Source organism: Nomascus leucogenys, chromosome 9, assembly GCF_006542625.1.
Source record: "Nomascus leucogenys isolate Asia chromosome 9, Asia_NLE_v1, whole genome shotgun sequence".
NCBI classification, from domain to species: Eukaryota; Metazoa; Chordata; class Mammalia; order Primates; family Hylobatidae; genus Nomascus; species Nomascus leucogenys.
In genome coordinates this window covers 11075628-11101942 of record NC_044389.1, presented here as the reverse complement: position 1 = coordinate 11101942, position 26315 = coordinate 11075628, and the positions used below count along the sequence as shown (strand labels likewise).

General features: G+C 45.2%; 1 protein-coding gene across 2 annotated transcripts in view; it reads right to left on the bottom strand.

Moving 5' to 3' along the window:
• Positions 1-26315, bottom strand: part of FLT3 (fms related tyrosine kinase 3) — a 99037-nt gene that overhangs the window by 10729 nt on the left and 61993 nt on the right. For both annotated transcript variants that reach the window (XM_030818590.1, XM_030818591.1), the window contains 14 exons: positions 23861-23964; positions 22607-22715; positions 22167-22345; positions 20936-21042; positions 20717-20849; positions 20522-20626; positions 14846-14956; positions 13786-13939; positions 11570-11652; positions 10065-10192; positions 4979-5101; positions 2003-2114; positions 1569-1668; positions 860-965 (listed from right to left, as the gene is read on the bottom strand). In XM_030818590.1, the coding sequence (XP_030674450.1) occupies positions 860-965; positions 1569-1668; positions 2003-2114; positions 4979-5101; positions 10065-10192; positions 11570-11652; positions 13786-13939; positions 14846-14956; positions 20522-20626; positions 20717-20849; positions 20936-21042; positions 22167-22345; positions 22607-22715; positions 23861-23964 (1654 nt within the window). The remainder of the gene's footprint in view (positions 1-859; positions 966-1568; positions 1669-2002; positions 2115-4978; positions 5102-10064; positions 10193-11569; positions 11653-13785; positions 13940-14845; positions 14957-20521; positions 20627-20716; positions 20850-20935; positions 21043-22166; positions 22346-22606; positions 22716-23860; positions 23965-26315) is intronic.

The following is a 26315-nucleotide window of genomic DNA, read 5'->3' as shown; positions in this document are numbered from 1 at the left end:
ATTCCAAGTTCCCAAAGCTCAAAAGATAATCTAACTTAACCACCCATTTTACAGGTGAGAAAACTGATGCTTAGAGAAGTAAAGTGATTTGCTATAATGGACACAATTAGGAGACAGAGTGGTAGAGCTGGTATTCAACCCTCAGAACTCCAGGTCAATGGTCTTTCCACGCTACCATATAGCATGATTGAGTCATGTGATTTTTCCACACTGATGCTTCGTAAGAAAGGGCTAGTGGCTTCTGGAGGCCAGGGATTATTTTTATTTAGTTTTATTTAGTTGTCTACTTCACTGCACTGAACACTTAAGAGCTTTTAATTTATTAATCATTTGGCTGAAATCAGGAAAGGTGTTGTTTTTTTTTTTTCCTAAAAACATTTTTATCAATAAATATGTCTTAGGGCAGGCACAGTAACTCATGCCCTGTGATCCCAGCACTTTGGGAGGCTGAGGTGGGGGAATCGCTTGAGCCCAGGAGTTCAAGACCAGCCTGGGCAATACAGTGATACCCTATTTCTACAAAAAATAAAAAAATTAGCCTGGCATGGTGGTGCCCTCCCGTGGTCCTAGCTACTTGGAAGGCTGTGGCTGGAGGATTGCTTGAGCTTGGGAGGTCGAGGCTGCAGTGAGCCATGATCACGCCACACACTCCAGCCTGGGCCACAGAGCGAGACCTTGTCTCAATAAATAAATAAATAAACAAATAAAGTCTTAGCCCACACAACTTTGAAAGGGCAACCCAGAAAAACTGCAACGAGAATGACAACTTGATACCTTTGGTTCATAGGAAGTCAGCAATAAGTGTTTTAATTTACCAATTTCCTTTATAAAGCTTTATAAAGTCCTGGCTGCTACATACCGCTTCTTCTGCATCTGCCAGCTGACATCCTAAAAATGAAGTCAAATTAGGGAAGGATGGCCGTTTCCTTGAGTCAAAAGCCCAGCAAGATTGCATTATAATGTATCTGTAAAAGCAATAGAACAAGGAACAAGATGAAGAAGTCTGAATGAAGCAAAATGGATCATTTTCCATATAATGAAGCACCATTTATTCCTCTGGAGCTACTTATTTACAGCATGTTTGTTTTGTGGCAAGTCCTCTACCAGATTTTGAATTCATATCCGAAAGGAGAAATCAGATGATGGGCAGAAATGCATTTAAAGAAATGTGACGTAGTGTGGATAGACTCGAATCACCTTCATGGAGCCCTCAAGCAAAGGAATTAAAACCGGGAAACAGGTGCGTCTGAGGACAGGCAAGGTTCAGCTTTGTTCAGAAACTCCCCAAACAAAGAGTTTTCTTTTCTTTTTAAAATGGAATCAGACAGCTGGGTGTGGTGGCTCACACCTGTAATCCCAGCACTTTGAGAGGCTGAGCCAGGAGGATTGCTTGAAGCCAGGAGTTTGAGACCAGCCTGGCCAACACAACAAGACCTCACTTCTATTTTTTAAAAAAGAATCCTATACACTTCGCACTAAGGAATTTGACTTTTTTTGGTCATGCATTTGGAAATAGACAGACTGTACATTTCTGATTTCAACCAAATTACAGTCTGACTTGAACTTACATTTCTTCTGTAGCATAAAATGGCTGATCCATTTTAAATCCATTTCGAATCAGTTTGTAGAAGTTAGCATCAACTGGAATGCCAGGGTAAGGATTCACACCTGAGGAAAATATTAGACAATTGCAGCCATTCATCCATTTCTTCATTTGTTTATTGATTCATTCAATTAACAAACATGTATTGGGACCTGCCATGTACCAGACACTGTTGCAGGCACACAGGCTGCAGCTGGGAAAAAGAAGTCATGGTTCACGCTCTCAAGCAGGTTATAGACCAGTGAGGAAGACAGTCTAAAGGACACCAGCAAATAAACATAAAGTCATGGGCTGCAATACAAGTAAGACCCATCAGTATTGGGGGAGGGGTGGGGGGCACCGAGAGAGCAGAGCATGCAAAGCCCAGAGCCAAGGGAGGCCAGCAGCTGCCCAACTTACCAAGTGAGAAGATTTCCCACAGCAATATTCCGTATGACCAGACATCACTCTTAATGGTGTAGATGCCTTCAAACAGGCTTTCAGGGGCCATCCATTTTACAGGCAGACGGGCCTGTGGAAAACCCAGAGGAGATAAGATGGTGAATTTTCCACATACAGACATGACTTCTTTTCTCTTGTATTAAGATGAAATGCATCATCTTCCTAAGACCACTCTTAATGCCTTATTGAGAAAATCACATTCCTCACGTGAAAGGTTTTCACTTTCAAATTAACATTCTAATTGGCGTGAACCCGGGAGGCGGAGCTTGCAGTGAGCCGAGATCGCGCCACTGCACTCCAGCCTGGGTGACACAGCGAGACTCCGTCTCAAAAAAAAAATTAACATTCTAATAATACTAGCCTAAAACAGAAGGCATATTTCTTTACAACTCTTCTTGAACAAAGGCTTGTGCTTGGAATGGGTAAGTTTAACTTGCCATCTTTCCACTGGAAAGAGGTACTTTCCATTAAGGAATAGCCAGTCAGTTGCCTAGGGGTAAGTGGGTACTAGTGAATTAGTGAGATCTTCTGTTAAAGTATTTCTGGGAAGACGTTTAGTGGAAATGTCATCCACAAGAATGTTGGGAGGGGAGCCCACGTCATCACTTCCAGAAATGACACCAGTCTGGCTTCTGTGGCTTTAATAATTTCCACTAGCATGAAAGGGGGTTTTGACTTAGTATAGTCTCAGATTAGAATCAAGACACAAGATGGGTAGGTGACTGGGGCAGAGCTTTGTACTGATTTTCTTTCTCTTTTTTTTTTGAGACGGAGTTTCGCTCTTGTTGCCCAGGCTGGAGTGCAATGGTGCTATCTCGGCTCACTGCAACCTCAGACTCCCTGGTTTAAGCGATTCTCCTGCCTCAGCCTCCCGAGTAGCTGGGATTACAGGCACGCACCACCATGCCCAGCTAATTTTTGTATTTTTCATAGAGACAGGATTTCACCATGTTGGCCAGGCTGGTCTTGATCTCCTGACCTCGTGATCCACCTGCCTCAGCCTCCCAAAGTGCTGGGATTACAGGTGTGAGCCACCGTGCCCGGCTGTACTGATTTTCTTTTACATGGGTTGAGGAGTCCTTCACAGCACATGTTTAACCAGCACATGCTTAATCAGCCAAGTAAACCCTCTTTTAAATGTATGCAAACTGATGAGCTATTGATTCATGCAGGCAAGTCTGGTTAATTTGATTAATTAAAGAAATTAATTGTGGTTCCAAATGGAATTCACTTTCCCACATAAGAGACAACCAGCTGGTGGGGTAGAAACTGAATGACTACATATGAGCAGTCTATGATGAGTAGGAGTAGATCGTAAATCAACTAAGGTGATTATTTGTTTCTAGTGGGAATACAGTTTAATTTGACATTTCACATTTACTGGATGGCACCCTGGACAAGGTGCTTTCATGTTGGTTTTATTGGTTTTTTCCCACATCAACACTATGAGGTAAGTGCATAACCCTCATGGGAAACACTACAACATACTGGTTAGCACAGACTCGGGGCTCAGACTATTCCTGTTCAAGCCCACATGCTGTGTAACCATGGGCGAGTTACTTTTCTGTGCCTCAGTTTCCAAGTGGGTACTCTGAGGAATAAATGAATTAAGATGCATAAAGCACCTAGATGCTTAGCACATAGGAAGCACTATATCAGCATTTAATATTATTATTATTATTATTTCACAAGTAGGGAATTCTTTTTTGAGACAGGGTCTCAAAAAAAACGGTCTCATTCTGTTGCCCAGGCTGGAGTGCAGTGGCATGATCACAGCTCACTGCAGCCTCGACCTCCTGGGCTCAAGTGATCCTCCCACTTCAGCCTCCCAAGTAGCTGAGACCACAGGCGTGTGCCACCACACCCAGCTAGTTTTTTATTTTTTACAGAGACAGTTGAGTGTCTCACCATGTTCCATAGGCTGGTCTTGAACCCGGGCTCAAGCAATTCTCCTACCTTGGCCTCTCAAAGTGCCTTGGATTAAAGGCGTGAGCCACCAGCACCCAGCCAGTGCTGTAATTCTTTAAAAACACGCATTTTCAACTACACAATTTTGTCATCTATTACTTCTAATAGTTCTTTTTGTAAACACATCTGTCCTTAGTTTTTTATTACCAAGTCAATTCACACTTTTTTTTTTTTTTCTGATACGGAGTTTCGCTCTTGTTGCCCAGGCTGGAGTGCAGTGGCACGATCTCAGCTCACTGCAACCTCCACCTCCTGGGTTCAAGCAATTCTCCTGCCTCAGCCTCCCAAATATTTGGGATTACAGGCACACGCCACCACGCCCAGCTAATCTTTTGTATTTTTAGTACAGATGGAGTTTCACCATATTAGTCAGGCTGGTATCGAACTCCTGACCTCATGATCTGCCCTCCTCAGCCTCCCAAAGTGCTGGGATTATAGGCGTGAGCCACTGCACCCGGCCAATTCACTCATGTTTTAGGTCTTCCTGTGTTAACAGTAAAAGGATGATAAATATTCATTAATTCATATTTAAGTATTTAGCTTTAACATTTTGTATGCATTTATGTGTTATATATGTTTTAAAGTGCTTTATTGTGACTATTAGCTTTTCACATAATTGAAAACATAACTCAATAGTCACTTTATAGCTAGGATAACTGAACTAAGTGCAAGTATTGAGATTTTGGGTTTTTTAAAGTGAGGATTGCACTCAAAGGCCCCTAACTGATCTACTCTGACTAGCTAGCCCAAGGACAGATGTGATGCTATTTTGCTCAGCTTTTATTATAGATGGAAGATTCCCTGAAGCTGCAGAAAAACCTTTTAAGCATAAGTAAGCAGACTGCTGTGAGGGTTTTTGATGTTACCATAAATCAAAAATGCACCACAGTGTGTGCAGATGTTTACCATGATAACGACACAACACAAAACAGCAGTATAAAAATAAGTAGGAAATAGCAGCCTCACATTGCCCCTGACAACGTAGTTGGAATCACTCATGATATCTCGAGCCAATCCAAAGTCACATATCTTCACCACTTTCCCGTGGGTGACAAGCACGTTCCTGGCGGCCAGGTCTCTGTGAACACACTGTCAAGAATGACACCAGAGTGTTATTTACTGTGATGTATATTATCCTGGAGTGCAATCTTTCTTTTAGACTCAAGTTCAGTAGGAGGTACCGATGATGGAAGGCCTCTTATCTTTACTGAGCCGTGCTGTGAGCGGTCATGATGATGTCTAACAAACAAAGGGAACATAGACCTAATTCTACAGCTATGGTGGCTGCAGTTATTTGTGCGGCTTCTGAAGCATCCCCAGAGGCCAAAGAGGAGCGGATCTTTTGCAGATTCTGAGCAAAAGTGAGAGGCTCCCCAACAGGGGCCCTCCCCTGAGCCTCCAGAGGGAGTCTCAGAGCTGTCCTCCAGTACTCTTATTGTGGGTGTGAGAAATAGCATCTCTTTTCTTTTTTTTTTTCTGAGATGGAGTTTCACTCTTGTTGCCCAGGCTGGAGTGCAATGGCACAATCTTGGCCCACTGCAACCTCTGCGTCCCGGGTTCAAGCGATTCTCCCGCCTCAGCCTCCCGAGTAGCTGGGATTACAGGCATGCGCCACCAGGCCCAGCCAATTTTGTGTTTTTAGTAGAGACGGGGTTTCGCCATGTTGGTCAGGTTGGTCTCGAACTCCCGACCTCAGGTGATCCACCCACCTCAGCCTCCCGAAGTGCTGGGATTGCAGGTGTGAGCCACCGTGCCTGGCCAGCATCTCTTTTCTGACTGGAAAATAGCTTTAGGAATAAATGGAGTAATATCAAGGGAAATAATCGGAAAAACAAAAAGCTGAAAATGAGTTTGGAGAGGTTTACTGAACTGGAATTAGAAGGAGTCCCTGAGGTGAGAGACGTCGTGATGTTAATCAAAGGGGTCTGACAAGAAAATGAACTTTACAAAGGAAGATCTGAAGGGGAACAGGGCACTAGTAGCAAAGGTCCAATGTACACTCTTTCATCTTTAAAAAATAAAAAGAAGCACCATGAACACTAGCAGCCCTGTGCCACAGCCCCTCTAGAGCTCCCTCCTCCATACCCAGTTTTTTCAGTGCCATCTACCTGCACTTTGCCCACTTTACCCCCAGGTCTGCAACCTGCCTCCTCCTCCTGCCTGTCTGCCCAAGCTGCTCTGGCCAGGGCCTGCACTAACTGGCTTGGCACCCACCCAGTCTCCATCTGACGGGACCTCCCTGTGGTGTCTGCTGCTGGTGGCCAGCCCCTCTCGCTTCTGGTCCTTCCTCTGGGAACCCTGCGCATGGTTCACTCCTGCTTTCTCCCCACTGCTCTGCCGGCTCCTGTCTCCCTCAGCGGCTTTGCGCATGAGCCTACCCTCACTCCTGAGGGCTGCATCCTCACATCCCACACCCTCACCCAATCCATTTCATCCAAACCTAGGGATGCAACCACCATTGCCCACATCCCTATTTCCAACCCAAACATTTCTCTTGAGCTTCAGACAGGAGAAGTGTCCAAGTGTCTGCTAGACCACGCTCTACTTGGTTGCCCAAGGCACCTCACGTTCAGTATGTCCAACTCATTACCTTTATCCAAAAAAAACTCCTCCTGATTCCATGCTCCCTATCCCATCCCACATTCCCTGCTGGTTTTCCTTTTCCTTCAAAAATCTCCATCAGTCCAAGCATGAAGCATGCGCTCCTTCAGAACGCCTCTTCCACTGCATCTCCCTCTCCCCCAACCAGGTCTGCTGTGCAGATCCCTCCCCTGGGTTCCCAGAACTTACTTCAATCACAACACTTATCACGCTACAGTTTTGTCTTTTTTAAACTTTTTAAATTTTTCTTTTTTTTTTTTTGAGACAGTCTCACTCTGTCACCCAGGCTGGAATGCAGTGGTGCAATCTCTGCTCACTGCAACCTCTGCCTCCCAGTTCAAGCGATTCTCATGCCTCAGCCTCCTAAGTAGCTGGGATTATAGGCATGCACCACCGTGCCCAGCTATTTTTCTATTCTTGGTAGAGATGGGGTTTCGCCATGTTGGCCAGGCTGGTCTTGAACTCTTGGCCTCAAGCAATTCACGGTCTCAACCTCCCAAAGTGCTGGGACTACAGGCCTGAGCCACCCACACCGGGCCTCAGTGTCATCCTTGACTTGTATGTCTGCTTGTCTCTGTCTCCCCTATCATTCATAAGATCTTCGAGCCCAGGAGTCATATCATAACCGACTCTGTATCTCCAGCATCTAGTACAGTGCTTGGCACGTAGCTGGGGCTCAACAAATGTTTGATGAAGTCAAGGGCCTATAGAGGAAACTGAGGGGTACCCAGAGGACTATCAGGGAGGTGGTGAGAGACAAGAAGGGGACAGTGACATGCATGACTCAAAGGGGAGGCCTGATGTGAAGATAAAAGGATAGAAGTCCTAAGAAACTGGATGTTCTTCAAAAATTCATATTATTACAAGCCTGGGGTTGAAGGGGAAGCAGTGCCCCTTGACCGCCAGTTGGGAGTAGTTTGAGTATTTACTTAATTATGGGCAGCAAACCAGGCCAGACAATCTAAGTAAGTGTTCTCCCACCTCTATAAAGATGTTCATGGGCCAGGTACAGTGGCTCATGCCTGTAATCCCAGCACTTTGGGAAGCTGATGCAGGCAAATCACTTGAGGTCAGGAGTTCGGGACCAGTCTGGCCAACATAGCGAAACCTTGTCCCTACAAAAATACAAAAAATTAGCCAGGTGTGGTGGTGCGCACCTGTAACCCCAGCTACTTGGGAGGCCAAGGCAGGAGGATTGCTTGAACCCGGGAGGCAGAGGTTGCAGAGGTTGCAGTGAGCTGAGATCATACCACTGCACTCCAGCCTGGGCAACAGAGCAAGACATTGTCTCAAAAAAAAAAAATGCTTGTGAAAGCAGGATTGTAAATGTATAAGTGAAATAGAGAACGACTCAGATGGGCAAGATGCATGAGAAAGAAGAATCCGGGGGGAGGGGGGAGGAACAGCATTAGGAGATATACCTAATGCTAAATGACAAATTAATGGGTGCAGCACACCAACATGGCACATGGATACATATGTAACAAACTTGCACGTTGTGCACATGTACCCTAAAACTTAAAGTATAATAATAATAATAGTAAAGAAAAAGAAAAAAAAAAAAAGAAGAATCCAAACAGCAGGTGGGGAAAATGAAGAGACGAATGTGCCTCGCAGTTCAGAGGTGGGGAAATATTATTGTGACAGTAATTTTTTAAAACTTGTATTATTATTGCTTTTAAGCTGATTTCATTATTATTTTGAATAGACAGGCTGGAGTGGTATAGTCACAGCTCATTGTAGCCTGGAACTCCTGGGCTTCCCTCCAAAAGCACTGGGATTACAGACATGCACCACTGTGCCCAGCCTATTTCTTTCTTTATTTATTTTTATTTTTATTTTTTTATTCGAGATGGAGTCTCGCTCTATTGCCCAAGTTGGAGTGCAGTGGCGCCATCTTGGCTCACTGCAAGCTCCGCCTCCCGGGTTCATGCCATTCTCCTGCCTCAGCCTCCCAAGTAGCTGGGAGTACAGGTGCCCGCCACCACGCCTGGCTAATTTTTTTTGCATAGAGACCGGGTTTCACCGTGTTGGCCAAGATGTTCTCGATCTCCTGATCCACCCACCTCGGCCTCCCAAAGTGTTGGGATTACAGGCGTGAGCTACCACGCCCGGCTGCCAATTTTTTATTTTTTAGAGAAAGGGTCTTGCTCTGTCACCCAGGATGGAGTGCAGTGGTGTGATCCTAGCTCACTGCAGTTTCCAACTTCTGGGCTCAAGCAATCCTCCCACCTTGGCCTCCCAAGTAGCTGGAACTACAGACACGCACCATGAACGTCTGGCTGAGGCAGTAATTTTTTAAAGAAAAAAGGCCGGGTGCGGTGGCTCACGCCTGTAATCCCAGCACTTTGGGAGGCTGAGGCAGATGGATTGCTTGAGCTCAGGAGTTCAAGACTAGCCTGGGCAACATGGTGAATTCCCATCTCTACTAAAATACAAAAAATTAGCCAGGCATGGTGGTATGCACCCGTAGTCCCAGCTACACGGGAGGCTGAGGCATGAGAATTGCTTGAACCCAGGAGGCAGAGGTTGCAGTGAGCCGAGATCACGCCACTGCGCTCCAGCCTGGGCAACAGAGTGAGACTCTGTCTCCAAAAAAAAAAAGAAAAGAAAAGAAAAGAAAAAACAAAATACAACTGAAAGTAGTCTTTCCAAATTCAGAGAGAAAAAAGAAAAAAAGAAGAGGCAAGGGGAAGGAAATGGAGGAGAAGAGGAGAAGGAGATTAGAAGACTGCAAGAAAAATGAGGGGGAAGAATTTTGGGAAATAAAGCGAAGGTAATGAAAGGCAAGCAAACGAGGAAGGAAGGTAGCGAGACGGCGGGCTGTGATCTGCTTATAGGCAGGAGACGTTTGAAATCACAGAGAACAGCGGGTGGAAAGGCAGTTCAAAAAAAATGCGAAATTGGGGTAGAGACTATGGTTCATGGCAGGCTCCAGGGCCTTACCAACACAGCCCGAATGGATCGGGGGTTAGCAACAGAGGAGGCAGTGAGCCTGCAGGGCTGCTGCCAGCCCACAGCATGTAGGGTGCAAATTAGACAAAGACGCTCAGGGTGGCTGGCTGGGTTTCAGCCTCCACTCATCCCCTGGGTGAATGCCCACATGCAGGGCACAACCTGAACAGCCGTTCAGAAAGGGACTGACAATGCTACGCTTTGTTTTGAGGAAGGATTTCTGAGGACTAACTATCTCGACCTTCAGCCGTGGAAGTTTCAGGGGACTTTGTGCAGCCTGGGAGGGCTGTGCTAGCCGTGACCTCACAAGGGATCCCAAGCCTTTATGCTACTACAATTAGCCAAGAGCCAAGGTACCATGCTAGGTGACTCCAACAGCGAACAGGGGAGAAAAGGCAGACTTTAAGGGATACAAGTTAAAATAAACAAGAAAAAATACATAAGCACATCTTTTCAAATCTTTTTTTGGGTTGTTTTTTCTTTAAAAGGAGCATACCGACTTAAATTCCAGAAATTCCATTCCTTTGGCAACTTGATATGCAAAGCAAAGAAGATCTTCAAATGTAAGCACATTCAAGTCCTCCTCTTCTTCCAGCCTTTTTTGGTTTTCATATTCAATTTCATCTGTAAAATAGAGCCAGTCTTCACTTTTGCCAAAACTCTAAGAAGTTGCCTTATTAAATCTCTATGGGAAGGTTATTCAAGCCAGAGTTAGGTGAGGTGCTAAGACGTACACATGAAGCTATCGCCTTATCTTCCCGGCAGCATTAGAGCTGACCTGTTTATGCTGCCTATGAAGGGTCACTGGCGACTTGTTTTGGTTAGAGATAAACTTTGGAACTGCTTTGATGACCGATGACCTCCTGATAGATTAGTCAGGAGTTTTAGATACTTCTCTTTTGCACTAGGTAGGGCTGTCACAGTGGGAAAGGAATTAATATTAATTGTCTATCCCTTTTTTTTTTTGAGAAGGAGTCTCGCTCTGTCGCCCAGGCTGGAGTGCAGTGGCACGATCTTGGCACGCTGCAACTGGATTCTCCTGCCTCAGCCTCCCGAGTAGCTGGGACTACAGGCTCGTGCTAATTTTTTGTATTTTTAATAGAGAAGGGTTTTACCGTGTTAGCCAGGATGGTCTCGATCTCCTGACCTCATGATCCACCCACCTCGGCCTCCCAAAGTGGTGGGATTACAGGCATAAGCCACTGCGCCCGGCCCATCTATCCCATTTTATAAACCGTATTGTGCATTTTATATTCTTGCATTTACTCCTTCCTTTTTTTTTCTTTTTTTTTGAGTTGAAGTCTCACTCTGTTGCCCAGGCTGGAATGCAGTGGTGCAATCTCAGCTCACTGCAACCTCCGCCTCCTGGGTTCAAGCAATCCTCCTGCCTCAGCCTCCCAAGTAGCTGGGAGTGCAGGCGTGCACCACCATACCCAGCTAATTTTTGTATTTTTAGTAGAGACAGGGTTTCTCCATGTTGGCCAGGCTGGTCTTGAACTCCTGACCTCAGGTGACCTCCTGCCTCGGCCTCCCGAGGCATGATTACAGGTGTGAGCCACCATGCCCAGCCCCTCATTTACTCCTTCTAACAGTCCTGTGAGGAAGGTAGTGTTAGGCCTATTTTATAAATAAGAAAATTGTGATTCTGGTGGTCACATAACTTGTCCAAAGTCATCCAGTCAGAAAGCAAAGTAAGCAGAAGTTAATCCAGATTCTATGTAACTTCGGAACTCATTATCTCTTCCACTTATCAGGTAATAAGATGGCTGTAATTAATATACGACTTTAAACGAATAATCTGACCAAATAAAATAGTCCTCAGTGTTTATTAGTCGAATGTTGACATAAAATCTACAGTATACAAACTGGCTTGTAGCTATCATCTGACAATTAGCAAGTTTTAAAATGCTCTTGTGTTTACACACTTTTAAAGAATAGTTAACATAAAACTTTTGCATTCGTTTCCATTTTAAAGTGCTACTACTTAGAATAAAATATTACCTTCAGAGTGAAATGAATTCCCATGAAGCCCTGAGATTTGATCCGAGTCCGGGTGTATCTGAACTTCCCTTGAACCAGGCATGCTATTAAAAAATTTTGTTTTTTCATTATTTACATTATTCTTCTCAGCAGACATTTTATTTTAAAAATATAATTCATCAAATAAATGGATTCCAATTATAAATTGACTTTTAAATTAAAAGCACACCATCCGTTTGTCCATTTTTTGTGTACATTAAAAACATCTGTGTAACTGGGCTTGCCAGTCTAAGATAAAAGTAATCCCTGTTTTCCATATAGAATCTTACAGTTCAAAAAGGACCTCACTCAATCCTTGCCACAACCTGTGAGATGGGTGGCATTTTATAAAAGAGAAATTAGGCACAGTGAGATAAATATGATTCGAGTGGAACCAGGACTCACATCGATCTCATTCTTTGGTTTCTGAACTCAGCCCACTTTCCCTCACATAATACAGATCTTCCCGAGAGTCCTGTAAGCGTTTCACCATCCTTCTTTTTTCCAGTTTGCCTTTGTAAAGCTCATTTCTTTTACTGTGAAATTAATAAATAGCAATAATACAAATCTCTTTTAAAGTATATAAAAATTCTTCCCTGAGGAACTCTGTAGGAATTATAAATAGATCATGATTCAATTTATTCCAATATACGAGTTTAACCCAATTTTCAACTTACATATCTTTAGGAAATGGCTTCATGCTTTCAGACCACAAACATTCCCAAAGGAATAATTTCAGTGTATTTAATATTCCAGTGAACAGAATGAATCAAAGGGGCTAAGTACTGACCAGTGGATGCTGGTCACACACATCGGACTCAGTAGGATAGCCCCTCTGTTCCAGAATGTGAGTGGCTTTATAGAGTTCTCATTTCTAGACGATGAGCTGAGAAATGAGTGTAAAGGGGAGGACTGGTGTGACGGGCATGCACGGGTTAAGGGCAGCTGCACACGGACGTGCATGGGGATCTCCGTGGGGTCTGGTGGCTTTAAGACACTGGGTCTGTGTCTCAGACCTGGAAGGCCAGAGGCCTGCACTTAAAACTTACATTCTAAGAAAACAAAGCTGGGACTCTGAAATGTATCCCTAAAAAGCCCCTGGTAAAGAAAAAAGTCTCCAATAAACAAAAACCCTTCAGAATAAGGGAGAACTTCCATACAGGGAGGGAAATAAGAATGCGCCAAGGCTCGGCCAGGCACGGTGGCTCACGCCTGTAATTCCAGCACTTTGCAGGGCCTAGGTGGGCGGATCGGCTGAGGTCAGGAGTTCGATACCAGCCTGACCAACATGGTGAAACCCCGTCTCCACTAAAAATACAAAATTAGCTGGGCATGGTGGCACATGCCTGTAATCTCAGCTACTCGGGAGGCTGAGGCAAGAGAATCGCTTGAACCTGGGAGGCGGAGGTTGCAGTGAGCCAAGATCACACCATTGCACTCCAGCCTAGGCAACAGAGCGAAACTCTGTCTCAAAAAAAAAAAGAATGCTCCAAGGTTCAAGGAATGCCTCCATCAGAATGCCTGTGAATCCATTCAGAGAAAGGTGCTACAAAGCCATGATGCTCAAGTAATTAGCAAGAAAGTTCAAGGATGAGGAGGAGATCCCAGGAAACTCCTACAGCCCTCATTTATGCCCGCTAAAGCAATAAATCCCTGCAGGACCAAGCATCTCTCAGGATCCCCACAGATGCGGAGGATAAACGCAGAGCAGAGACAGGGTTACTGCTACTTTACTGTGTCCCCATCACGTGTCAATCAATCCATCCTAATATTTTAGAATCCAATTTGAGTTCAGCATTCTTTTGCGCAGTAGTCCCAGGACCTGAACTGTTCTCCTTGAATATGTTAAGGACTTTAGAAAAAGTCTTCATTCTTTCTACCAATACCTGTGATGCAACCAGGTGTCCTGAAAGACTGAATAATGCACCTTTCCCCAAACCAAATAGAAGTCTAGGGTGTGATGCAGGCATGGATGGAGAGAAGCTAGCTCAGCTATAATACCTCTACTGAAGGAAAGGGACGGGCCTCCTTGTTCCATGTCAACAGGGAAACTATAGCAAAGATTCAGAAATCTCTAGGTTGCAGGACCCACAGACCACACGATGCCTTTAGAAACTGGTCAACGAAGTGTGTTTGAACAGCACACTTTGCCTACATTCTATGATGTGTAATTATGAAACCCTGACCCAGCCTCTTACCTGGAATTTGGATGTGATTGGAAAGTGGGGTAAAAACTGAAATTGTGTTCCTTGAAAATCTCTGTCCAAGTCCTGTGAAATTTTTCTCTTTTACTTCTTAGATAGTTGAGAAGATCACCATAGCAACAGTATTCAAAAATCAAGTAAATTGGTCCTGAAATAGTTACAGTTTCAATTATAGGCATACACAAAGCAAACTGTTATTTCAGAAGTTTATGTAGCAGACAACATACTCTGGGGAGGGCTCAGTTCTCTACTGACTTGGGGACACTACAACTTTTTCTGAGCCTATCTCTTCTTATACTTTAAATTCAGTTTCAGCTTTTGCTCAAATTCCTTTGGAAAGCAGCATCTTCTTCACATTCTCTGTGGCCCTTGTTTGCATGTGCGGCCTCCTGGATTCTCCAGTTTGCAACTGAAAGTAATGTTCTAGCTGTGTATTATAGGCGAACACTTGGTAACTATATGCTGATTTGCCGTTTGCTTGAGGAGGGAGAAATATATTCCCAGTCCTCTCTCAGATTCACTTTCCTCTTTTTCCTTTCTTTCAGTACCAGCCCGAGGCCTGCTGCTGCAGAAAGAATGAACCTTGGGCACATCATTTGGGTATTTCTAGGCAGAAGAGAGAGGATCAGAGGGCATGCCCCAGAGAATTCTGGGAAAGTAAAGTCTGATATCCTAGCTGGGCTGTGCCGTATTTGACGGCAGCCCAAATGCGGCAGTGGCCAGGCTCTATAATCACTCTCACCATGCCTGTGCACCAGCTTCCAAGCTGGGAGAGAAGCACAGACACCACCAAATGTACTTGCAATGTTGTTGTTGTTTTTAAGCAGGCGAGAATTATGCAATATATCCTGATAAAGCAGATGAATGAGGCATTCTTTATTTTGACCCCTCTGATTTATAGAGTGCTCAGTGTCTAATTCCACTTGGGTTTGAGAGTTCACACTGTGACTGAGAAAAGACAAAGAATTAAAAAGAGAGAGAGAGAGAACAAACATCCTCTTTGTCATCAGGCTACAGTCTTTTTGATGAGGTGATTTTCGTGGAAGTGAGTTACCTGACAGTGTGCACGCCCCCAGCAGATTCACAATATTCTCGTGGCTTCCCAGCTGGGTCATCATCTTGAGTTCTGACATGAGTGCCTCTCTTTCAGAGCTGTCTGCTTTTTCTGTCAAAGAATGGAGCATTAAAAACGTAAAACTCAAGTAAAATACGAATTTTATGTCATTAAATAAATTTCAAATTTTCTCAGCTCAGAGTCAATCTGCATTATTTATTTAAATTCAAAATTACGAGAGAAGCCTGGTGTGGTGGCTTACGCCTGTAATCCCAGCACTTTGGGAAGCTGAGGTGGGTGGATCACTTGAGGTCAGGAGTTCGAGACTGGCCTGGCCAATATGGTGGAACCTCATCTCCACTAAAAATACAAAAATTAGCCAGGCGTGATGGCAGCACCTGTAATCCCAGCTACTTGGGAGGCTGAGGCAGGGGAATCGCTTGAATGTGGGAGGCAGAGGTTGCAGTTAGCTGAGATCACACCATTGCCCTCCAGCCTGGGCAACAAGAGTGAAACTCCATCTTAAAATAAATAAACAAACAAACAAACAAACAATATCCTGTGTTTTAAGACAGAATTTCTCCTTTTTCTTTTTTTTCCTTTTCTTTCTTTCTTTCTTTTTTTTGACACAGCGTCTCACTCTGTCACCCAGGCTGGAGTGTAGCAATGTGATCTCAGCTCACTGTAGCCTCTGCCTCCTGGGCTCAAGTGATCCTCCTACCTCAGCCCTCCAAGTTACTGGTACTACAAGTGCAGGCCATCATGCCCGGCTAATTTTTATATTTTTTGTAGAGATGGGGTCTCACCACATTGCCCAGGTGGTCTCAAACTCCTAGATTCAAGCAATCCTCCCAGCTCCGCCTCCCAAAGTGCTGGGAATACAGGTATGAGCCACCATGCCCAGCCTAAGGCAGAATTCAGACTGTAGTATAGGGCCGGGTGCAGTGGCTCACACCTGTAATCCCAACAGTTTGGGAGGCCGAGGCGGGTGGATCACTTAAGGTCAGGAGTTGAAGAACAACCTGGCCAACATGGTGAAACCCTGTCTCTACTAAAAATACAAAAAATTAGCCGGGCGTGCCCGTGCGCACCTGTAATTCCAGCTACTCAGGAGGCTGAGGCAAAAGAATCCCTTGAACTGGGGAGGCGGAGGTTGCAGTGAGCCGAGATCGAGCCCCTGCACCACTCCTGCCTGGGTGACAGAGCGAGACTCTGTCTCAAAACAAAACAAAACAAAACAAAACAAAACAAAAAAGACTATAGTGTAAATGTTGAATCTGGTAATGCACCTTTCAACAGGACTTTCCTCTACGTACCAAAATAAAAATCCTTACAGTTGGCCCTCAAAACAAACAAACAAAATAATAACACATGCTTTTCCTCCTCAGTACAAGTTAACAGAAGGGAGAAACGTCCTTTTTGTTTGTTTGTTTGTTTGTTTGAACTCTTGGATTTGTTGTAGTCAGAGAGAGCTAAGATAGCAGTGTCGTGAGCATGGTTGACTCTAGCCCGTGGCCCTCAGGTCTAGAACATTAGATTTGCCAGAAAGTCCAATGGGAGGAGGTCAAAGAGGACTAATTCCCACTACCAAGTGCTCAAGAGACCCATTGACACTGAGAAATAAAACTGATGAGCAGGCTAGAACATATCGGTTGGCCAATGCATTCTCTCTCTAGGGAAAATTCCAGATAGCTCAGCAAACTGTACTTATAAGCTGACTTAGAAGCACAGTGTGAGGAAAGTCACTGTGGAATCCAAGGGCTCCTGTCATTGTGGCTGATGTGTAGTTGGTCAGGGCAGCCCAGGCAGCCACAGGGGCAAGGGCAGGGTCTCTGGACTTCCCTCTCCAGGCTCCAGGCACCACCCCTCTGTGAACAGATTTTTTCTTCCAGATATCGTAACTCTTCTTTACATTCAGTAAAGATTTGGTTCGATTTCCAGGTTCCATTATTTTGTCCAGGAAGGCATCCTAACCTTTATAGTGGCTTCTCCGGTGCTGACATCCTCTATTTTGGTTTGGGCAACCTCTCAGGGGTATCCTTGTTTCCAAGATTTTAGCTTGGGGGTGGGATTTCCTGTGGGCACTGGGACCCCCTAATATATCACGTCTTCAGCTTCACGCTGGACAGGGATTCGGGGCTTTACTTGTTCATGTCCTATTCCTCATGGCTAAAATAATATCTTATATTTTTCAGCATGCTTTGCTTCTTCTAAGCATTTTCATGTACCATTACCTCTTTCATTCAGTCATTCAACAAGTATTTATTGAGTGCCTACTCTGTAAGAACCAATGTCCTAGACACTGGGGAATGAAGGATAAACAAGACACAACCCTTGTCTTCCTGGAGCTTAGAGTCTCCTTGAGAAGGCAGAGAAGTAAATGAGTCATGACAATACGGTGCCATAAATGCAATATGGCAGGCAAGGCGTGGGTCCTCACGCCTGTAATCCCAACATCTTGGGAGGCTGAGACAAGCGAGAGAATTGCTGGTGTCCAGGAGTTCAAGACCAGCCTGGGCAAAATAGTGAGAGCTTGTCTCTACTTAAAAATAAAATAAAAAATAAATAAATAAAATAAAATAAAATAAAAATTAGCTGGGCATGGTGGTGCACATGTGTAGTTCCAGCTACTGGAAAGGCTGTGGACAGACCATCACTTGAGCCCAGGACTTCAAGCTTGCAGCGAGCTATGATGACTTCACTGCACTCCAGCCTGGGTGACACAGTGAGACCCTATCTCAAAAAAAAAAAAAAAGAAAGAAAGAAAAAGAAAAAATGCAACATTGGGCCGGGCACAGTGGCTCACGCCTGTAATCCCAGCACTTTGGGAGGCTGAGATGGGTGGATCACGAGGTCAGGAGATCGAGACCATCCTGGCTAACATGGTGAAACTCTGTCTCTACTAAAAATACAAAAAAAAATTAGCCAGGCGTGGTGGTGGGCGCCTGTAGTCCCAGCTACTCAGGAGGCTGAGGCAGGAGAATGGAGTGAACCTGGGAGGCGGAGCTTGCAGTGAGCAGAGATGGTGCCACTGCACTCCAGCCTGGGTGACAGAGCGAGACTCCGTCTCAAAAAAACAAAAAAGAAAAAATGCAACGTGGCAAAGGACTGCAGGGATACTGTAGGGTCAAAAGGGATAGCTACCTTAGCCTTGGAGGGGTGGGGAAAGGAGCATTCAATGTCTAAACTGAGTCCTGAAGCTGGCCCAGGTGACTCATGGTGGAAGGGGAGGAGAACAGTGCCAAGGGTTGTGAAAGAGTGGGCAAAGTTTGAGAAAAGAGAGAGCACAGCACCACAGACACAGACCCTGCCCTCATGAGGCACAGGGGCTACTGGACAGATGGGACAGCAATTGGATATTTAAAAACGTCATGACAAAGGTGATGGATTCTACAGGGGTAAGCCTGCAGAGAGCTAACGTCGTACACTGCAAGGGCCTCAGTATTGTCTGTGGTGTGAGACAGAGGAAGTGGTGTTTAAGCTGAGATCTGAGGGGGCAGTGGGAGATACCTACATGAAAGGGGAAGGGGAAGCAGAAGGATCCATTTGTGCAAAGGCCCCACAGTGGGTGGGAGGACAGTGCTGGGGGAACTGAAAGAAGGCCAGCGCTCTGGGGTGCTGGGAGCAAGAGGTGGGGAGGCGGCAGCGGCCCAGCCATGCGGGTGGTGGAGGAAGTGCGAAGTAGGAAAGCCATCTGATCTGCTTAGCCTTTCATCACTGTCACTTGGACCTCAACATGGAGAAGCCAAAGGGAGGCAAAAGTGGATACAGGAACCTGCTTTGGAAGCTTTTGTCCAGGAGAGAGCCCTGAACTAGAGTGGTGGTAATAGAGACGGAGGGATGAGGATGGAATCAAGAGACACTAAGCGGAAACCTGATAGGATTAGCTCACAGGGTGTTAGAAAGAGGAAGGTGTCAAGGAAAAGTCACGGGTTTCTAGTGTGCCCAACTATATAGAATGTGGTTATTTATTCACTGGCATTCATTACCAGTCACAGAGAGGACTGCTGGTGCAGGGCCAGGGTTAGGGGAATTCACCTTGCATACACTGTGTTAAAGGGAACTTTGAGACATCCAAACATTTAACATATGAACCTGAAGCTCCGAAGGGAGATGCAAGCATGAGGGCCCTTGGTGTATGGAAGGACATCATGGGCGTAGTGGGGATGGACTGTGTTGAGTGTGTGGAGCAAAAACCCAAGGCGGTCCAGGAGCAAGCCTACAGGGATGCCCCATAAAAAGCTGGATGGAGCCTGGCAACATGGCGAAGCCCCATCTCTACCAAAAATACAAAGATTAGCCAGGCATGGTGGTGCATGCCTGTAGTCCCCCCTACTCAGGAGCCTGAAGTGGGAGGATGGCTTGAGCCTGGGAAGTGGAGGTTGCAGTGAGCTGAGATCACACCACTGCACTCCAGCCTGGGCAACAGAGCAAGGCTGTGTTTCAAAATCAGCCACAACAACAAAAGCTGGACAGAAGAAGATGAGCCCACAAAGGACTGAGAAGAGCAGAGGGGTGGGAGGAAAACCAGAATATGGGGACACAAAACCCAAAGAAAGAAAGCTTCTAGATGGAGAGAAGAGTCAACAGCATCAATTCATGCTGAACAATCAAGTAATGAAGACTGAAAAATATCCATTAGACTTGGTTTGGTTTGAGGTCACTGTTGACCTTAGCAAGAGAGTCAGCTGGAGGTGCTTTTGCTGGGTCAGCGGTGGTAATGGTGAGGCCAGCAATGGGGCTGGATGCCAGATCAGAATGGATGGAGCAATGAAGTGACGATACAAAGGGCCCCAATTTACTCTCCTGCCCAGAGTCTGTTTCAACCCACACTTGTAATCCCAGCACTTTAGGAGGCCAAGGCAGCCTCACTTGAGCCAGGAGTTTGCAACCACCCTGGGCAATATGGTGAGACACCATCTCTACAAAAAAATAAAAACAAAATTAGCCAATTGTCTTGGCACACTCCTGTGAGGCTGAGGTGACAGGATCGCTTGAACCAAGGAGGTCGAGGCTGCAGTGAGCTATGATCACAGCACTCTAGCCTGGGCAACAGAGCAAGATCCTGTCTCTAAAAATAAAACAAAACAACAACAACAGAAATGTAAGAAAGAACTTCTGCCTATGGCAACTGTATCCCCAAATATTAAAGCCTATAAAAACTAAATAGGCCTGGCACAGTGGCTCACGCCTGTAATCCCAGCACTTGGGGAGGCCGAGGTGGGCAGATAGTCTAAGCTCAGGAGTCCCAGATCAGCCTAGGCAACATGGTGAAACCCCGTCTCTACCAAAAATACAAAAATTAGCTGAGCGTGGTGGTGTGTGCCTGTAGCCCCAGCTGCTGAGGAGCCTGAGCCCAGGGAGTGGAGGCTACAGTGAGCCATGATCATACTACTGCACTCCAGCCTAGGTGACAGAGTGAGACCCTGTCTCAAAAAAAAATAAAAATAAAAATAAACAAAGAGAGAAGTGGAAGAAGAGGTGGAGTTTTGTATTTATGACTTGAATTTTGTATTCATGACTGGGTTCACACTCACCCCAATCCACTCCATTTTTAGCCTTGAAACATGGCAAACAGTAACCATTAAAAGGATGGAAAAGAGAAGAAGGCATGGGTGGGAAACTGTGCCTCCCATTTTTGTGCATCTTTGTTGCTGTCCTTCCACTATACTGTACCTTTCAGCATTTTGACGGCAACCTGGATTGAGACTCCTGTTTTGCTAATTCCATAAGCTGTTGCGTTCATCACTTTTCCAAAAGCACCTGATCCTAGTACCTTCCCTGCAAAGATAAATGGTGAGTACGTGCATTTTAAAGATTTTCCAATGGAAAAGAAATGCTGCAGAAACATTTGGCACATTCCATTCTTACCAAACTCTAAATTTTCTCTTGGAAACTCCCATTTGAGATCATATTCATATTCTCTGAAATCAACGTAGAAGTACTCATTATCTGAGGAGCCGGTCACCTGTATCATCTGTAGCTGGCTTTCATACCTAAATTGCTTCAGAGATGAAATGATGAGTCAGTTAGGAATAGGCAGTTCTGCAGATAGAGGAAAGAATAATGAACTTTTACCTTTGCTTTTACCTTTTTGTACTTGTGACAAATTAGCAGGGTTAAAACGACAATGAAGAGGAGACAAACACCAATTGTTGCATAGAATGAGATGTTGTCTTGGATGAAAGGGAAAGGGCCTGCAACAAAAGAGTGTCACTCAGCGATGAAACAGAATTCCTGCGTGACATTATAAATAGTGGACAACTCATTATAATCTCTCACATCCTGTTTCAGTAATAATCATTTTCAGTCCTCACAACCACTCTACATATACTCTACTCCCCACAGACAATCAGGCAATGTCCCTGTAAGGGACACATTTCCTCCCTAGAAAATTGCAGATTATTCTGAATCCATTCTTTAAAACCATTTACTAGGGTTACAAGAATTACATCTGGGCCAGGCACCATGGCTCACGCCTGTAGTCCCAGCATTTTGGGAGGCCAAGGTGGGAGGATCACTTGAGTCTAAGAATTAGAAACCAGCCCAGGCAACACGGTGAAACCCCGTCTCTACAAAAAATACAAAAATTAGCTGGGCGTGGTGGCAGGTGCCTGTAATCCCAGCTTCTTGGGAGGCTGAGGCAGGAAAATCGCTTGAACCCTGGAGGCAGAGGTTACAGTGAGCCAAGATCACGCCACTGCACTGCAGCCTGGGTGACAGAGCGAGACTCCATCTCAAAAAAACAAAAACAAAAACAAAAAACCAAAAAAAAAAAAAAACACATGGATTTAAACCTACAGGAGGTACAAGTCAGAGAAAAAAGAAGTGCATATCCCGTTTATGAAGGTCGCACATGAAAGTGGAGAAGTCAGTTTTGTGAGGTTGGTGATGCTAATTATTAGGGTGGGCAGCCAGGTTTCAGAATTGTTTAACTTAGGAGGGCTCTAAAAAGCAAACCAAAAATTATAAAACAGCAGGCTGAGGGCAAATAAGGAGGCTAATCAAAAGGGAAAATGACAGAGACTCCAAGTGACAAAATCTGTTTCTCTAGAGTTAGATCTTTCCATGGAGATTCACCACACCGGGAGTTTCTGCTTCTCCCAGTCACTGTGACACATGAGTCACAAGGGCACAGGAAGGACTCCGCCCCAACCTGCGAAACAGTCTCTCTGGGGATTCTTGCCTGACTCAAGAAACCTTTTCTCACACACTGACCCTATACTCTCTTGTAAAATTCCCCAAGTAAAAGTCAGCAATGGGGACTAACTTCTAGTGGGGAATTCCTGATGGTGGAATATTACAAGAGCAACTGTTGTACCTGGAGAGTTTAAAAGGATCGTCTCACAAGATGTGCCAAGGGAATTGTATGCACAGCACTTGACCAGGAACCCTTTTATGGCTTCACTCATGTTTAGAGTACTGCTCGACACCCACTGTCCAAACACTTTTCTGTTAGCCTTTCTATTCCAGACTCCTTCTGTGATCTCTTCGGTGCAGCTGAAAAAAAAAATGGCACAGAATTTAGACAGGTGAGCTGTCACCAGATTGGAAGTTAGGATTTCTGCAGCGAGTTCTAAAAGAGATTCATCCAGTATAAGTTATCAGAAACAATCTATGACCATTGAGAATTATGGTTGATTGAGAAGGTTAGCATTTTAAATATTTCATCATTTCCTCTTAAACTGTATTCATGAAAGAGTCAATAGGTCACAGAGTTTTATGTTCTTCCATTATAAGAGGCATCAATGTCCTTATTACTTGGGAGACTTGTCTGAACACTTCTTCCAGGTCCAAGATGGTAACGGGTATCCATCCGAGGAACAGGACGCCTGACTTGCTGATGCTTCTGCGAGCACTTGAGGTTTCCCTACAGAAAAGAACGTGTGAAATAAGCTCACTGGCTGGGCATAGTGGTTCACTCCTATAATACCAACACTTTGTGAAGCCAAGATGGGAGGATCACTTGGGCCGAGGAGTTCAAGACCAGCCTGGGCAACACAGCAAGACCCTGTCTCTGAAAATAATAAAATAAAATAAGCTCATGGAATATGGTACTTTGTGGAAATAGTTTCAAAGTTGCCTACAGTACACGCTACCCATTTACTCCAGGGCAGTTTGTGCTTCTGGGAGGATGTCTCATTCAGGATGCCTCCAGACCTCTGGTAATTTCTTCTTTCCTCATTGCCATGCAACCTCCTTGCCATGCAACCTCTCTGCTACACGCCATTTTTCCATTGCCAGCCTCCCCCTGGAGAGAGCTGAGGTACAGACCTCCACCTGTTTGCATGCCTTAAAATGATTATTAGCTTCAGGAGAAGTTGGACTTCTCATTGTTTTATAAGCCAAAGAAATGAAAATTATTAAAAACAAATAAATGAGAGATAAAATGACTTTCAGCCTTTCCTTAACATGACCTTTCAAAATACTAAAATCAATAAAGTCACAACACTAATTCGTATTCAGAGACAATGTGAAATAAGTCTTTCAGCTTCTGAGGATACATACAGAAAGAGATATATGGCCAGGTGCAGTGGCTCTCGCCTGTAATCCTAGCACTTTGGGAGGTCAAGGTATGAGGATCCCTTAAGGCCAGGAGTTTGAGACCAATCTGGGCAACAAAGGGAGGCCCCCTCTCTACGAAAATGGTTTTAAAATTAGCTGAGCATGGTGGCGCGTGCCTGTAGTCCCAGCTACTCAGGAGGCTTAGTTAGGAGGATCACTTGAGCCCAGGAGTTTGAAGCTACAGGGATCTATGAATGTGCCATGGCACCCCAGCCTGCGTGATAGAGTGAGACTCGGTCTTAAAAATGAAACTGAACAAAATAACATAAAAAATAACAAGATATATGATCAATGCCAGTAGATATGAGAGTAAAATTTCAAAACACTTCAGCGTACAAAAACAGTTTTGTAGTAGCCCTTCTAAGCCATTACTTAAATTTTCCTAGTTAAGACTAATAAAGAATTAAGGAATTAAAAAATAAAAATTAAATTCTTGGCAATTTAACTTACTTCTTATATTCAGCGTGAACATTTTGGTAAATTGGGCATCATCATTTTCTGCATGGAATATATATTCTCCTGGCTGGTGCTTATGATTGCAAAACTTGGATATGCTGTTTGAAAAAGAATTAAAGACAGATTTAGCCTGATTGCTACAGGAGATGCTGCAACTAATGACAGTGTGCATGGGAGGAGTCTTCCTTGAAATGCTCCTCACTTGCTAAAGTTCACTGGAAAAGGAGATGTCCATATTCTAGACCCTTGCAACTCAAAGTGTGGTCCACAGGCAGGCAGCATCAACATCGCCATCGGTATCATCTGGGAGCTGGTTACAATTGCAAGATTTCAGGTCCCATCTCAAATCACTCACTCAGAATCTGCATTTTAAGATGATCACCATGTGAGTCATATGCCCATTGAGAGTTGGGACTGGCCAGAGATTCTCAGTGAGACAAGGAAGTTCCTGCCCCTCTTGCTCTGGATAGTCTGACTTCTCAGAACTTGTGCAGGTGGAGAAGCCTGTAGTTCAGAGGTCCCCAACCCCCCAGCCGCAGACTGGTACCTGTCCAAGGCCTGTTAGGAAAGGGGCCGCACAGCAGGAAGTGAGCAGCAGGCAAGAGAGCTTTACCGCCTCCTGTCAGATCGGCAGAGGGATTAGATTCTCACAGGAGCGCAAACCCTACTGTGAATTGCACACGCCAGGGATCTAGGTTGTGTGCTCCTTAAGAGAATCTAATCCCCGATGATCTGAGATGGAATAGTTTCATCCTGAAACCATCCCCCTACCCCCAATCTATGGAAAAATTGTCTTCCACAAAATGGATCCCCGGTGCCAAAAACGTTGGGGACTGCTGCTGTATCTGCCCTGCTTCCTGAAATGACAGTCCAAGGCAGGACCTATGACCAACCCTTGACTTACACAGCAATGAACAACAATGAGGGCTCAAATCCACCGAGCTTGTGCAGAAACCTCTGAGTGCTCTCAGCAGGCTCTAGTGCCTACTTGGAGCACTCATCAACCACTCAATATTTTGACACGGATAACCTGATCTTGGGGACTGTCCACCAGGCCCAGCAGGCCTGTGGGTTGCTGGATACTGCAGTGCAATGCTGGATGGTGCAGGAGAGGCAGGGGAGCAATGAGCTGTTGAATATGCCTTCATGCACTCACAGTAACAAAATTGGAGGAAAAGAAAAAAATTTCCCTTAAAACAAAAAGGGCCAGGCGCGGTGGCTCACGCTTGTAATCCCAGCACTTTGGGAGGCCGAGGCGGGCGGATCACGAGGTCAGGAGATCGAGACCACGGTGAAACCCCGTCTCTACTAAAAATACAAAAAATTAGCCGGGCATGGTCGTGGGCGCCTGTAGTCCCAGCTACTCAGAGAGGCTGAGGCAGGAGAATTGCTTGAACCCGGGAGGCGGAGCTTGCAGTGAGCCGAGATTGCACCACTGCACTCCAGCCTGGGCGACAGAGCGAGACTCTGTCTCAAAAAAAAAAAAAAAAAAAAAACCAGAAAAAGAAATCTAGGGCTTGTTCCGAAGATCTCTAACTCGACCTCCACATGGCCTACTTAAAGTTTTTTTTTGTTTTTTTTTTTTTCCTTGAGACGGAGTCTCGCTCTGTCTCCCAGGCTGGAGTGCAGTGGTGCGATCTCGGCTCACTGCAAGCTCCACCTCCCGGGTTCACGCCATTCTCCTGCCTCAGCCTCTCTGAGTAGCCAGGACTACAGGCGCCCGCCACCATGCCCAGCTAATTTTTTATATTTTTTAGTAGAGACGGGGTTTCACCATGTTAGCCAGGATGGTCTCAATCTCCTGACCTCGTGATCCACCCGCCTCAGACTCCCAAAGCGCTGGGATTACAGGTGTGAGCCACTACGCCCGGCCTAGCCTACTTAAAGTTTAAAAGACAAAAAGATCCTGCCTGGCAGGTTAGGAAGGTGAGTCAGAGTGGACGCAGCTTTAGATGAGGAGTGTGAAGGATGCAAAAGACCTAAAAGGTAGGTAGCTCCTATCTTCAAAGATACCTAAACCGGGTGGGTAGACAGGACCCATACAAGTGGAATCCTTAAAGCATTAAACTGAAGTCCAGCAGATGATCAAAGAAGGCAGAGGTCTGTGTCGGTGGGAAAAGGTCGGGGGCTTCATAGAGGAGGCAGAGCTCGAGCTGGAGCCTCACCGATGAGTTGGTTTTAATGAGAGGACAAAAGAAAAGGCATCCAAGGAGGAGACAAAGCAGCGACTGAAAGCGCCAGATGGGAAGTCATAGGGCCGCAGTGACGAGGAACGGCGAGCCTCTCACGGGAGCAGAATATCATGAACAGTATTTTATTTACTTATTTTGTTTATTTATTGATACGGAGTCTCACTCTGTCACCCAGGTTGGAGTGCAGTGGCACGATCTCGGCTTATTGCAACCTCTGCCTCCTGGGTTCAAGCGATTCTCCTGCCTCAGCCTCCTGA